Source organism: Mauremys mutica, chromosome 6 (genome assembly GCF_020497125.1).
Source record: "Mauremys mutica isolate MM-2020 ecotype Southern chromosome 6, ASM2049712v1, whole genome shotgun sequence".
Lineage (NCBI taxonomy): Eukaryota > Metazoa > Chordata > Testudines > Geoemydidae > Mauremys > Mauremys mutica.
In genome coordinates, this window is record NC_059077.1 from 102,568,888 (window position 1) to 102,584,907 (window position 16,020).

The 16,020-nt window shown below is 38.4% G+C and overlaps 1 protein-coding gene across 6 annotated transcripts in view; it reads left to right on the plus strand.

The window, feature by feature from the left end:
- Positions 1-16,020, plus strand: part of ZDHHC21 (zinc finger DHHC-type palmitoyltransferase 21) — a 76,888-nt gene that overhangs the window by 39,426 nt on the left and 21,442 nt on the right. For 3 of the 6 annotated variants that reach the window (XM_045022434.1, XM_045022432.1, XM_045022433.1), the window contains 2 exons: positions 9,887-9,930; positions 10,436-12,225. In XM_045022434.1, the coding sequence (XP_044878369.1) occupies positions 9,887-9,930; positions 10,436-10,568 (177 nt within the window). In that variant the 3' untranslated portion in view covers positions 10,569-12,225. Of the gene's footprint in view, positions 1-9,886; positions 9,931-10,435; positions 12,226-16,020 lie in introns of those variants that run through there. The other 3 variants (XM_045022435.1, XR_006580711.1, XR_006580710.1) reach the window with 1 other exon arrangement.

Consider the following 16,020-nt stretch of genomic DNA (forward strand, 5'->3'; position numbering starts at 1 on the left):
GGGCTTTACCTATTTTTCAAACACACCAGAAATGTAATCAAAGGACTATAAATCCTTGTAATTAAGTTTACCAAAGCAACAATCGGGGCCAGAGTTGGAAATCAGTATTTTAAGGCAATCGCCTGTACCTGGATAGAATAAAATAGAAAATGATCATGGTTGTGTGTGTGTGTGTGTATGAATGAATGAATGTATGTATGTACTGGAAAAATAGAAAATTATTAGAAAATGTATTCAGGCAACATTCTGTCCATCTGTCTCTCCCTTACTCTTATTCCCTCCCCCGCACTTTTCTGCCTTCTCTACCCCCATCCAAATATAGGTAAATCTACCCTTAGAAAGCAGCATAAAGCTCTGGAAATTAAACTGGAGAAAGCAATCATGCACAGTCCTTGAATGGAAGTTAATAGACTAGATCATCTAAGAGGTCTTTTCCATTTTTAAATTATTATTCTCTTACTTGTATTTTTCTACAAATGTGGTCTATATTTATTTCAAATATTTATCATCCTACTCCATCTTTGAAGCATTTTGTCTTCCAAGTAATATAAAAAACACAACTTTATTTAAAAATTATGATTGAAATCATCCAGTCCCTTTTATGACGTGGTCTAAAACATAAGGAGTAAATTTGTTTTACACCCTGCATCTTCACAAATTTACTTATGGAAAAATAATCAGAGCCCCACCTATCTCACCAGGTGTCATTTTTGTTTAGCCCAACCTAAACTTCAAAATGAGTAGTAAATATTTTTATTTAAATAAGTAACATACAATATTGCTAAAGGGAATTGATGCATTATTTTTTAAAGTATAATTTGCAGTTGTAACAAATTCTGCAGATTAGACTATTGTAGAAAACTTCTTATCCTCCTCATGGAAATAAACACAGAAATTAAAATAATCCCGTTAGGCAATTGCAGTAAGAAATCATTTCTGTATCTGATACTTAAATGCTTTTCTGAATGGAAGAGTAAATAAAACTGAGACACTAAAATAAGCAACCATAATAATAAGGCAAAGTGTGACTTCTTACAAAGCTCAGGATTTTTATTAGAATATTTAATTTTCTGTCAAATTATACATCAGATCATTTAGATAGCAGCTTCTTTGGGAGAAAGGAGAGTAGTCAGATTTGCTTTGCTAAACCTTGCTCTCTGAATCTTCCTTGTGGTGGTAATGATGAGGATTAAAGGAAATGGTAAATTTCATAATGTCATATAATTATGCACATATCTGCCTCTAAAACACCACAAACTTGGAAATAAATTGGACAATCGCTCTTGATCTTTTCATATTATCCTCTCTCCAGTTCCCAAAATTGTTGTCAGATGCTTTCTTTTCATCACATCACTTTTTTAGGTATCTGACAAATTGGGCAGGTAATACATAATCTGCCAAAAAATCTGCTTAGCCAAATTCATCACGGCACTGAGGAGAATTGGGTTATTTCCCCAGAGGTAGCATAATGCAACTTTCTTTTTCATCTCTCACACAGAGAAATCTTTAATCAAAGAAAGATGGGGGAGGAGGGAATAGTACAACTAAACTGAACCCAGATTATTCAAATAATTTCCAGGCTAGGTTTACAAACAAACAAACCAAAAAACCCCTAATCACATACATTTAATCACATCAAAATTTTAGATTAAAAATTATTTTAAAAAATGTTGGCCAAAAATAAAATCATAATCAGACTGATAACCTATATACAGTATGGCCAGCCTTGTTGTATGAGCAAACAGTAAATAGAAACATTAATTTAAAAATATTTAACATTCCTTATGAAATGTTGGTATTTGATACTTCACAGTGGCTCACCTGTCATTTCCATATGCACAGTGAAAGAATGGTAGACAGATGAAAGAATTAAGACTGTTGTTTTGTTCAAGTACTAAGGTACAGCAGTATGCTCTCTTGTATTCTGAGATAACAGCTATGGCTGCAAGTTCAGAAGGGCCACTAAGGTTTTTTTCCTCTTCTTAATTGGTCTCTCCTTCTACATTGCAATGCACTGAAGAGTTGGAAACGATGTACTGTTCAGATATGACAGTATGCCTGCGTTCATTATAATTCAGGTATTAAGTAGAGCTCTATTGATAAGACATCACTTCTGCTAACCACATGAAAGTAATTGAACAAGAGATTTCTGCTCCATGCTTCAGAGTTTAGTCCTGAGAATTACAAACTGGTGTTTGTTGATTGGAAGACTCAAATCTATAAAGAATCAAATCTATAGTGTAAGCAAAGGGAAAATATTCTTTCAGTATATTTGTTCCATCATAAGTTAGTTCACGATGATTCCATCTTATTGCACAATTTGTTGCCCGGTGCACATTATCTTTTCTTTTAATGCTTTTCTTCAAGTAGTCAGTTATATTAATTTTAAAAGTATCTTTATGAAAGATGTATTCCTCTTAGCAGGCATTCACCCAGGTGGGTTCATTTTTCAAGTGCTTCTTTAAATTGGTCTGCAGGATTCACTCAGCTCTCACTGATATCTCTTCATCCCTCTCATAACGGCCTTAGTCATTGCAGCATCTTATTTTCCTGGGAGATAGCAGGCAAGCTGCTCTTTCAGACTTGTTGCCAAAATAAGAAGACACTCAGCACCTCACCACCAGAGACTGAATGCAACACCTGAGCTGTGTCCCTTGCTTCAGCTCTTAAAATTGTAAACTAACTGTAGCTTTTCTACTTATTTCCTTGAGATTTCTTTGCATTTCACACTAATCGAATCTTGAATTCTTTTGCTTGATTTAGTGATCCTAACAGATAACTCTTCTGTTTCTGAATAACCACATGCACACTAATTCTAATGACAATAGGTGGTTTTGGAGTGCGGAGGACCAGATTGTTGAGTTGGTCAGATGCTGATCAATCATGTTTTTCTGTGTGCAGAATTGTAAATTTGTAGTAGCAGTGCCCTGGCTGGCCGCACACCCTGCGGCAGCCATCTCGCATCACTTGGAGCAGTTACCTAGCGTGCGCAGCCAACCCATCCCCCAGTTCCTTCTCTACCGCCTTTGGCTTGAGTTGGAGCGACAGCAGCGCCTCTTAACCTTGGATAGCTCAGTAGTTTTCTACTGAGCCTTATTAGCCTTTTCATTTCATTATTTACCCTCTATTTTATAGTTTACTTAAAACCTTTAAAAAAGAAAAATTCTGTTAGCTGTCCTGTCACAGACACACACCCATCTCCCAGGCGGGTCTCTGGCTTCGAAAGACAACAAGAAGAGGGAAATGAATATGGGTGTATCCTCCTCCTTTCTCAAAACAAGTATCCTCTGAGACAGGGATATATACCCCTCGCCACTCCTTCCATAAGCCAGGGCCCTCTCAGCATCACACATCTGCTGATATGTGAGGCTGGCACACCACCTCCTAGGACTTTTCCACCCAACTGGCATACTGGGATCTGGATGGGGCCTGAGCCTCAGGCCCCCCCCAATCTACCAAAGTCTAGAACAATGCAATCCCCTTCACCACCTGCCCCAGCTCCCTCAGAGATGCAGGAGGAGGCGATAGAGGAGCCTGAGGACACACCTGAGGGTGATACCTGCCACCTACCCACATTTCATTTTTGTTGCTGGACGAAACAATAATGTCCCCCCTCCCCCACTTCAGGGGACGATTTCAAATCTTTCCAGGATCTATTCACAAGGATAGCGGAATCCCTGGACATTTCCTTAGCAGAGCTACCAGAGACCCAACACAAGCTTACAGACATCCTCCAGGCATCTCCATCAGCAAAAATTGCACTGTCTCTTAATGCTGCCATAATGGACCCTGCAAAATTAATCTGGCAGACACCTGCCACAGTCACACCTTCGTGTAAGAAATCTGACAAGAAGTATTATGTGCCAGCAAAAGGGGCTGAGTTTTTGTTCACTCACCCTGCACCGAACTCAGTAGTGGTAGTCTAGAACCACCCCTTATGATAAGGACTGGCAAAGGCTAAACCTTTTTGAGTGGAGACCCTATTCTTCAGCTACACTCCAATTTCGCATAGCTAATTATTCAGCCTTAATAGCCAAATACACGAACAACCTATTCACTAAAATATCAACTTTTATGGAACATTTACCAGATGACAGAAAAGAACAGTATAAGACTAACATTTCTGAAGGGTCTCTCATCGCCAGGATGGCCCTACAGGCCTCTCTCAACTCTGCAGACAAGTTACCTGCCATGATGTCAGAACACGACAGCGGACCAACTGAGCAGAGACTTCTCACAAATTCATGAGTGGATGGTGGATCATGCAGCTCTGAGTCATATTCAGCCTATGGGGGTTCCCCATTATAGGTCTATTCGCAACAGCTCAGAATACAAAGTGCCCACAATACTGCTCCGGAGCTGGATTGGGATGCCACTCCTTGGGCGATGCTCTCCTCATAAAATAGGAAGCACCACTAATGTATGCATTCCCTCCAATTCCACTTCTGAGTCAGATCAGGCAGGACAAATACAGGGTCATGCTCATTGCACCCACGTAGCCCCGACAAACTTGGTTCCCATAGCTGAGACAGATGGCAGTGAAACCACCTCAAATCCTTGTAATGATACCTCACTTTCTGACGTAGGACTCAGGATGCATCCATCACCCCAACCTAGCCCTTCTCCATTCCTCTCCCTCAAAAAAGAAAACAAAACAAAAACCACTCAGGTTTAAACCAGTCAGACACTCATCATCTTTCATTGGTTCATTACTTTTCCAACTATATTTTTTTGCTTATTTAAGAGCTATGGCCTGTAGCCATATCACCACAAGCTGTGATCTCAGATACAAAGAGCTAAGCACAGTCGGCCGGAATCAGCAATTTGATAGGAGACTACTAGGGAAAGTTTAGTCCTGGTCTACACTATGAGTTTAGGTCAAATTTAGCAGTGTTAGATCGATTTAACCCTGCATCTGTCCACACGACGAAGCCATTTTTGTCAACTTAAAGGACTCTTAAAATCGATTTCTGTACTCCTCTCCCACAAGGGGATTAGTGCTGAATTTAGTGCTGCTGGGTTGAATTTGGAGTAGTGTGGATGCAATTCGACAGTTTTGGCCTCTGGGAGCTATCCCAGAGTGCTCCATTGTGACTGCTCTGGACAGCACTCTCAACTCAGATGCACTGGCCAGGTAAACAGGAAAAGCCCCGCAAACTTTTGAATTTCATTTCCTGTTTGACCAGCGTGTCGAGCTCATCAGCACAGGTGACCATAGAGTCCCAGAATTGCAAAAGAGCTCCAGCATGGACTGAACGGGAGGTACTGTATGGGAAGACGAATCTGTGCTATCAGAACTCTGTTCCAAAAGATGAAATGCTGAATATTTGAAAAAATCTCCAAGGGCATGAAGGGCAGAGGTTATAACAGGGTCCCACAGCAGTGCCACGTGAAGCCTACCAAAGAGTCAGAGAGGCAATTGGCCACTCCGGGTCAGAGCCCCAGACATGCCGCTTCTATGATGAGCTGCATGCCATTCTAGGGGTGCCCCTACAACTACCCTATCCCTGTGCTTCCCTCCTCCCCACCCCTCCCAGGCTACCTTGGCAGTTATCCCCCCATTTGTATGATGATTTAATAAAGGATGCATGAATTTGAAACAACAATGACTTTATTGCCTCTGCAAGCAGAGATCAAAGGGGGGAGAGGAGGGCGGTTGGCTTACAGGGAAGTAGAGTGAACCAAGGGGATGGGTTTTCATCAAGGAGAAACAAACAGAACTTTCACACCGTAGCCTGGCCAATCCTGAAACTGGTTTTCAAAGCTTCTCTGAGGCACAGCGCGCCCTGCTGCACTCTTCTAACCGCCCTGGTGTCTGGTTGCACATAATCAGCGGCCAGGTGATTTGCCTCAACCTCCCACCCCACCATAAACGTCTCCCCCTTACTCTCACAGCTATTGTGGCGCACACAGCAAGCAGTAATAATGATGGGAATATTGGTTTCACTGAAGTCTAACCGAGTCAGTAAACTGCGCCAGTGCGCTTTTAAACATCCAAAGGCACATTCTACCACTATTATGCACTTGTTCAGCCTATAGTTGAACTGCTCCTTACTACTGTCCAGGCTTCATGAGCAAGGGGTAGACTGGAGTAGGTGTGACCACACGGTGCTACTGACTGGGAGAGCAGCCTAAGGAAGAAGCCTCCAGCTGGCATGATATACCAGGAAGGACTGAATCTCCATTAGATGAAACTTAAAGAAGAGAATGACCTGGAGTCATTCCCATTTTTCTCCAGGCGCCCCTGACTGACCTCACCGAGGCTGGCCAGGAGCACCCATGTCTGCCCAGGCACCCCCGACCAACCTAACCAAGGTCGGCCAGGAGCACCCATGGGATGACAACAACAGCTAGCATTCGTATTGCACTGTCTGCCATCTGCAAGGCAAGGCAAGGGGATGCTGCTGTGTAGCACTGCAGTACCACATCTGCCAGCAGCACCCAGGAGACATACAGTGACAGTAAGCTGAGCGGGCTCCATGCTTGCTGTGGTATGTCGTCTGCACAGGTAACTCAGGAAAAAAGGCGAGAAACTATTTTTTGCCGTTGCTTTCACGGAGGGAGGGAGGGAGGGGGGCCTGATGACATGTACCCAGAACAACCCACAACAATGTTTTTGCCCCATCAGGCATTGGGAGCTCAACCCAGAATTCCAATGGGCGGCGGAGACTGCAGGAACTGTGGGATAGCTACCACAGTGCAATGCTCTGAAAGTCGACACTAGCCTCGGTACTGTGGACGCACACCACTGACTTAATGCGCTTAGTGAGGACACACACAATGGACTGTATCAAATCGATTTCTAAAAAATCGACTTCTATTAAATCGACCTAATTTCGTAGTGTAGACATACCCTTAGATGCAGCAGGAAGTGATACTGGTGATTCAGTGGATGGCACTCTTTCCTCTGAGCTATACAGAATTAATGGATGTGATATTAAAGGCCTTTATGCTGCTGAAGGTGCATTATTTAAGATGAGACTTAGGCATAGTAAGTCCTGCCCATATGTGGTAATTACAGTTCCCCCCAACCCTTTTTGGTGGAGTAAAGCACTCTAGACACCTGGTCATATTGTAACTGTGAAATTACATTCTGCCTTCCTATGTTTCCGTACTGCATTTTCCTTTGAAATATTACTCTCTTCTTTCTGCCCTAAACTAGTATGCACTGTTGGTGTTTATTGTTAAACCGTTGCCACATTTCACCCCAAGAGATGGGTAAAATGATTACTTTGAAGCATTTGTACAATCAGTACGCCTTGTAAAGTGCTTTGGTTTCAGTCTAGATGAAAGATGCTATGTAAATGTGAGATCATTCATACTGGTGTCTAAATAAGGTCTTCCTTCTTCCTTGGTTGATTCTGTACTAAAGTCATAGTAGTCAAATTTGTGCTAACCCCATTCATTTCCACAGCAAAAGATTGTATCCAAAACATTTTTTTGACCTGATTGAAGCGTGAAGCAGAATAGGAAACTGGGATGTGAACAAGAACCAGTTTATTCCATCACACAACAAACTGAAAAAAATGCCCATTGTGTCCTTCCTCCCCAAGCCTGGCTGCTGAGTTTCTTAGGTTGCTGTGAAGTTTCACTTTCATGTGAAAAGGTAAATTGGTTCACTTTCAAGTGAAAGTAATTTTCAAATTCACCCAGCCGCTTGGAAGCCATGCTGGGGGAGGGAAGCAGCAGAGGGGACTTGGTTTCTTAAGTTCAGCCGCCAGTGCTTCTCAAGCAGCTGAACTTCAAAGGGGAACTCTCCTTTCCTCCCATTCCCTTCAGCCTAGCTCACAGCTCTTCAGAAGTGGTTGAGCTGCTTTAAATTCTGAAAAGGTATCCCACAAACAAGGCATTCTGTGCTTCCAGTTCAGTTGATGTAAATTAAAAACATTAGCAGGTGGACTTCAGAATTTTTCATTCTGGGGAGAGAGATGGCCACCTGCTTTCACTGCCTTTCCAGCTAAAATCTTAGTATTTTTAAATGAGTGGAAGGAGGTCTATAATCTTTTCCCCTCTTCCTATTTGACCCTTTCACTTACGTAAAGGATGTAGTGGGTTATGAGAGAGACAGTTTAGATTATCATTCCATAGGTACTGATGCTTTAACAGTGGAAAAAAACCCTGCCAGACTGTAGACTCAGTCAAAAAGCACAACCGCTCAATCAGAATTTTGCTTTCAGCAGTCAGTGTCCAAAATGATAAATATTATATTTTCAGATCAGTACAAAAAATGTTAGTGGGTTGACAATGTAAAAGAACATACTACAAAGCTAGATTATACTAATACACATTTGGAATGTTGTTTTTGGAAACAAAAGTGCTAGTATGAGGCCTCAGAAGCTCAATTCCTAAATTAGGAATTGATTATGTGAGGAGAAAGGGAGGGAGAGGTTTGTGCTACCAGTTTGTCCCACAGCAGCACCATCAATTCTGAAATTGTCTAATTAGTCACTGGTTTTAAAAGTGGCTTTATTTTTGGTACTATCAAGAGGGTGATTTCTAGAACTGAAACATCTTTGCAACTGTAAAGAGAGCTTTAATTTAAAATGGAAACAGTGATGGGAACTTACTGGAGCATCATGTGGTAGCAATGTGTACTTGGTGCCTCTCAGTTGAAAGCTCTCAAACTGCTTCCCAAACTAAAATTTAAGCATCTGTAGAGTTCACAATAATAGAAGATGGAATTTTGGCTAAAGACAGAGATGGACAAAACAACTATTCAGGAAAATGGGATCTTCACTGGCTACGCAGGTAGAAGGGACAGGCCCTTTGTTTCATCCAAAAACTAGTATATAATCTGACAGACACATTATGTACCTGCCTAAATTAATCATTAACAGAGAAACATATCAAACTGCCTTCAAAAAATTAATTTTTGAGTTATTACATTTTGGATCAAATGGTCTAAATTATTCTGGGACATAATGAACCATGTTTATCCCTTCAAAAGTACTATAATATTGCTTGAGTTTAAACCTGAAGTATCACTGACTTGTAAAATAATGGTTTTCATTTATGACATACACCTTGGGAACATGAACACATACAAGTACAACCATTGGAAACATTTAAAGATGTATTTGGAAATTCTGTGAGCTAAAACAAATTGCTTATCAATTAAAGTACTTTGTCAAATGAAGCAAACCATATTGATTTTGAAAGTTAATCATGAATTTTATTATAAATTATAGAAGGGGTTCATCTTCACTTTAGAAACAGTTAAGATGTTCTTTAATTTTATTCTCTTTAATTTTAGCGAAATCACCTTTATCTACAGCAGTTACCTAGAGATCACTGAAACTGTATTAATATACTCTTGGTGGCACTGTTCACATTACAATATTTGTGAAAGTAAATATTTTAAAACTACTTAATCTGCTTTTTGAAGTACTTCTGCTGATGGTGACATTTTAATAAATTGTGGCGGAAATTTATTTTGTCCCTGTGATAATCTTTTGTGTGACAACTCCACATTCGTTATACAGATGACTGTATAAAGTATGACAAAAGTGTGCTTTTCAGAAAGGTATTGTTCTTTGTGCATATTATTTTTAAATGTCCTATGGATAAATAACATTTTGATTAATTTAGCTATAGTAAGGTTCTAATATGTTAGCATTCTATAGTGTGCCTCATTTTAAAAATCTACACAGAAAACAGCTTTTCTGCATGATAATTTATCAGGCTGAATAAAACTGCTCTGCATGAAATTTTACAATGGCTTGATATTAGTATGGGGTATTGCTCTATGTAATCCTACTAGATTTTCTCCAAAAGAATCTACATTAAGGGTCAGTTCCTTCTTTCTTTATATACTTTAATGATAACATTTTTGTAATTTAGGTATGTGAGGAAATATTTTCTAATAATGTTTTCTTTCCCACAACAGGATACAACAAGTATAGAAAAAATGTCAAACTGTTGTGAAGAAATGTAAGTACAACATAAAGAACTAGTAAAGTTTAAAAACTATGTGTATGAAAGAAAACTGAAGGCACTGGTAATAGTTTTTGCATGCTACCATGCTTTTGTTTCTTTTCTGTAGCAGTGGTTCACTATTTTTATACTTGTTTTTATAAAAAATAGGTACAGATTATTCTTCTTCCCTGCCTACCTAAAGCAAGCAAAACTATATTTTGTCTCTAAAGCACAGATCAAAAGACACTTGCTACTGTGTTGTTGACATGTATTTAATTGCTCCTGAGAATTTCCTCCCCTTCAGAAGTTGCCTGTAGTTGATTGACGACACAGATTCAGTTTCTCCTATCCAAAGTTAAATCTCAGCTGCATGTCATAATGAAAGAAAAGCTGTATTTTTGATGCTGGGACACAATTCATCAGAGTCCAGTAATGGATCCCCAGCCAATCTATATTGTTCTAGCTGACTGAAGTGCACCATGGGAGTGCTGTCTTTCACTAATAATGCTGTCTTCTGTAGATCAAGGCCCCCAAAGCCATGGCAGCAGACCTTCTCAGAAGTTTTTGGCACTCGCTGGAAGATCCTGTGGTTTATTCCTTTCAGGCAGAGGCAACCACTGCGAATTCCCTACCACTTTGCCAATCATGTCTAAACAGATGGATGGTGGGCACAGATGGGTCCTCCATGCTGGAAATGTGTTACAGGTTTTATGATAATAGAACTATGACAGTCCTCAAGTCAATTAAAATCCACCTACCAATCTTAGACTTCATAATGTGCCTCAGGCTTTATTTTAATAGTGATCTTGATTCTGTTGTGGGATTAGTACTAGTTCTAAGTTTAAGTTTAAGGCATATTTACTTTCAAATTAGTTTTCCAGAGGGAATTCTTGTGTGTTTGAGGTTAATAACAAAAACATAAATGATTGAGATACAATGTTACCCAATTTTGTTTTGATGCTGGATATTTTGATTTTTATTTTTTTTAAGGAAACACTGAAGTTTACATAGATTAATAGATTTCAAACTAAGTGTCTCATTCTGCATTTAATTCTTTAGTATTTTTTATTAGTAGATTTATCTAGATTATGTAAAGGTCTTTTTCTGCTAATTGTGTTCAAAATTCTCTCTCTTCTTTTATTTATGATGCATGATATTAATCATGCAGTACAGCACTGGAAAAAGGTGGTATTTTAACAGAAGCAGACTTTTTCCTAAACTTTTTCCAGAAGTTTTTTTTAATATATAAGGGAGATCTTGTATCTTATATTCTCACTTCTGTAAAAATGTAGTCTTAATACAATAAGTTATCATTGTCCTTGTGTCAGTAAAAGCTATGATAGCAAATACCCTAGGGGAAACTATGCAGATATAAAGCATGTTTTTCCCTTTTCTCCACATAGAGTTCCTTGTAACTTGCAATAATTCCACATATAATCGATATGGTACGAATATTAGAGTACATACATTTAAAAAATGAGGTTTAATCAGTCAATATAAGGTATCATGTATGAATATAGAAAGTAGTGTGTGGTCACTAAAGTTATACTTAACATTTTGTTTTGGTTAGTCACTACTAGAACTAGAATTAGAATTACTTTTCAGGTGTTTATGTATAATGGGCAATGTGTATGGAATATACTTTTTTAGTATTTTATTTATATGTAAATATTGATGTTATAGACAAGCATTAATTTCTATGTAAACAGGGTAATTGAACTGCACTAATTTCCTCTTGTGTATTGTGTGGACAGGGGACCATTTTGCTCTTTTTCTGGGATAGGAGGGTCACTTCTTTTTAGAAGTGGTTAACAAGAAATGTTAACCTTAAGATTAGAGCTGGTCAGATAGTAAACTGATACACAAATAGAAGTATTGCCTTTGTTTTGCTATGATTTAGAGCGTTGTGTTGTTTGTTATTCATGTATGTCTCAGCAATTGTCAGGTATTTGGGAATCTTGAAAGGTTCATGAATTGTCACAAGGATAAAATTCATAGTTTGTGTTACTCACTATTCTGCCTAAAAAGTTTATCATCCAGTCTAAGAGCAGAAACAACAGCATGCATCTTAGGTGACTACCATACAATATGAATAACAAATAGTGAATAGTCAAAGCAAAGAAGACATACGCTGAAAATTATTTATCTCAGGCTATTTGGGATTTCTAGCATTCTGAGAGAAAGTTCCTTTCACTCTCTCTTTCACTGTTAGTTTCTTTGTGGGAGAGTCTTATGGCTGTTGTTTAAACCAAAGTTCAAAATGTCCAAGAGGTGATGAAAATGCTGATGTGGCCTTTGAAATTTACAAATGAGCACTGTATAAAGTAACTGCTGCATCTCCTTTAAGAAAAAGGAAGTCACCTATTGTATTCCCTGTGACACTCTGGGTTTTCATTCTGCTTAAACGTGTTTTGCAAAACACATGTATCTAAATATAGGATTGGGATTTTTTTAACTTGATAATGAATTAGCGTAGTTTGCAGTTTGTATAATTTAAATCAGTGTTTCTCAACTACCAGTCCCTGAGATCTGCCTGATACAGTTTAGGAAGGCAGCAAGCTGGTCCTTGGTATCAAAAAGCATGAGAAACCCTGATTTAAAGCACTGAAGCCTTTGATTAAAGAGAAGATAAACAAGTTTAAATGTCCTTGACTCACTCATTGTGAGATGTACATTTATTCCTTCTGTGTTTCTTACATCTTCCTTTCGGTTACTTAACTTTGGGGAAAACACATTTGCAATACATAAATTGTTGCAGTATTGGACCATGAATTGTAAACAGTGTATTTAAATTTGGTAAATTGTACTTATACAAGAAATGATGGGAGCATGAAATCTTTGCTATTTTTTGTCTGTGTAATTAGTCTAAATCTAATATTCTGTAAATATATTCCAAATAAGAGGAAATAACTAGATTGTGACCTTATCCTAAAATGGCACGGATCTTGAGTTAAAAATAAACAAAGTCTGAATGTATATAGTGTAAACTGTACATATGTATAAACATATGCATATCTGCAGTTTACAAGATGTCCAATTTGGTTGATTAGCAGGTGTTTTTACCTAGTCTGGTTTAGGACTCTGGCCTGTTGGGCTTGTGGTGAAGTTGACACATACTCAAGTCTTAGGGAGAGCCTTTCATCTCTTGTTCCCCAAGTGCCCTCTTTTGGCCAAGTCATGCAATGACATTAGCTCTTGTGTTAGAGAAGAGATGATGTCCCTGCGGTTATAATTCATAGATTGCTGAGGCCTCATACTCGGACAGTGATGATTTGAAGCCATAACTGTTGGGGAGAACGGAAAAAAATACACCCAAAGTACGTGGTTTGCAGGAATCTATATTCTTGCGACTCTAGCTTATATCCCAAATACAAAAGCACTGTTATTGTCTTGCCTCAGATAAAAATGAAACATGTCAGACCTCTTGCAAATCCTCAGAATAGGTCTGTGGTTTATATAACTATACTCTTTTTGTCAAGTGAGGCAAAATATAGATTGCATAACCCAATACTGACTTTCCTTTTGAGCAATCTGTTGTACATTAAAATTCAAAAATAAAGCATCAGAGTTACTGTTGCTGAAATACAGATACTCATTCTCATGTTTCATGATACACTCTTAAATTTTGTCTGACTGTTATGTGAGAATGGTAATGCCAAAGTGCAGAGGTTCTCAGATTTTTTCACAGTGATGGACTTCCTTGTAGACCTCTCCCTTTTCAGCCTCTGAATCCTATTCCCACACTTTGCCCACAGCAACTGTAATGTTCAGTTATACAGAATATTAGGTCAGTAATGAGTGATCTGCTTCATTTTATACCCCATTTTGCATTTCTGCTGTTTATTTCTATAAAATCTTCAAATTTTGAGGGGCTCAATTTGAGACATCTTTAAGGGGCTTGATTTTCAGAAAGCGCTGAGTATCCATCTTTTGAAAATCAGGCCTCTTTAATGTGTCTGAAGTTAGGCACCCAAAATCACTTGTCATTTTTGAAAATTTAGGGCAAGAGCATTCTCATATTATTCACTTATTAAAGCAGTTGTTCTGAAATTGTGATTTCCAGAGCTGCTTCTGTCACAGATGTAAAGGATCTTCTAGCAGTAGTGTTACTAACATTTCTCCCTATAGCTGTAGCCCTGTTTTTGGGGCTCTTATGGCCACTGTTTAGAGGATATATTTGACCACCTAATCTTAAAACAAAACAAAACAAAAAAACCCTATTCATATTATACCCCATGTAGCTAGTTTTATTCACTTCTATCAACTGCCTGTTTCTTTGGTGTCAATTCAGTCTTGATTCAATTTGTGGATGATATCAAAATTGGAAGAGGGACAGAACCACATTTCAAAGTAGCTTGAAGAGATTAGAACGGTATTGGATACTAGCTGCTATTTATTTTCTTGCATTTATTCCCTTTTTGTTGTATTGCGGCTTTGGTCAGGTTTTAATATTAATCTACTCTTTTACTCTTTTGTAAGGCTTGGCTACACAGGGAAGTTAATTCAGATTAAAGTAGGATTTTATTAATTTTATGCAGAGTAGTTGTTTCACTCCCTGTGTGAATTATTAATCTATAATGAGTGTCCACACAGGAGGTTAATCAGGAATAGCGACTCCAGAATAACTCCTCATATAGACAAGCTATAAAGTTCATAAACCTTGTGAATACGAACAGTACTAAGGGGTTGCCTACTAATAAGTATGCATTTCATTGACTGTTGTAGAAATATTAACTATGAGACAATAATAGCTATATTTACTGCAGCATACAAATGGAAATCCAAGCTCTGAGAGTGCTCTGGAAACATTTTGTTTCCTTTTCAACAACGGGATTTTGTGATGTAGTAGAAGTATGGCATCAGAAGGGTTGGTCGGAGTCTGGACAGTAAGGCGTTTGGAACATTAACATCTTTTGCCGTGAGCTAGTGGTTTCAAATTACACTTAAAACATCTCAACTACTAGCATGGGCATTTTGAAACTAAATCGAAGCAAGATTCCTAGTTAAATGTTGGCCAACAGCATATGTTTGGTGCTGGGGATTTAAATGAGTGTGCCACATCAGAATAATTTCTCTGTAAATGTTATTAAAAACAGTTCTGGCTGGCAGTGAAGTTAAGAAATTTTCTTTTTCACTCTTGGGTGTGACATTACTAATCAGGTTTGCATTTCATTGAAGAAACAGGCAGCTGATAGACATGACTCAGAATAGCTACAAAGGATGTAAAACGATGGGCGCCAATGTAAGAACATGGATGGACGGACAGACTTTGCAGTAGGAAAACTCCTGTGCATCTTGGATCTTATAAAAGGACGAATGGGGGAGAAAGATTCATATCCAACAAAAAGAAAGTTAGGATGGCGCCAAAAGAGTTGTTTGTTTCAGCTTTACTAAATTGCAAACAAGATGCAAACAGCAGGAACTATACAATTTATATGTACACTATATCCCTCTTTTCCATTTATCACCTTATAATACTAACACAGGACTCTTTAAAAGCACATCTTGTGTTGCCCAGTTTTATTCAGTAAATATGCAAAGGATATTTTTCTTCAGTAATGAGCAAAGAGTTGTTGCAGTTTGTATTGTAGCAAACCTCTAATTATCTATGTAAGGAGCCTTGATCATGAAGATGGTACCTGAACATCATTGCTATAGATTATTCGTTGTAATAAGTCAGTGAAACATTAGTTACGTAAATGTTTCACTAGTTCACAGCAAAACATTATGCTTGTTTTATAAATTGTACATAATCTGCCAACCTTTCTGGCATCAATACAAAAATAGCAGACTTTTCTGTCATGTAGAAGATGCATCATATCATTTAACATGTCTATGATTTCTATACCCTTCCTTTTCCCAAAACTTGATTTTACTGCCAACCACAAATAATAAGAGACCACTGTAGCTTTAACTAACCTGTATTACAAGATAGAGGTAATTTACAGTGTTTATAATTAGTCCTGAGCCCAGTTTTCCAACTGGATATAACATCTCTTTACTAAAAAGACTAAATGTTCTGTTCCAAATATGGTGGAGTCTTCACCTCCTGAGAAATAATAGTCACTTCTTCCACATATATGTGGCATAAGGGCTATGTCTCGT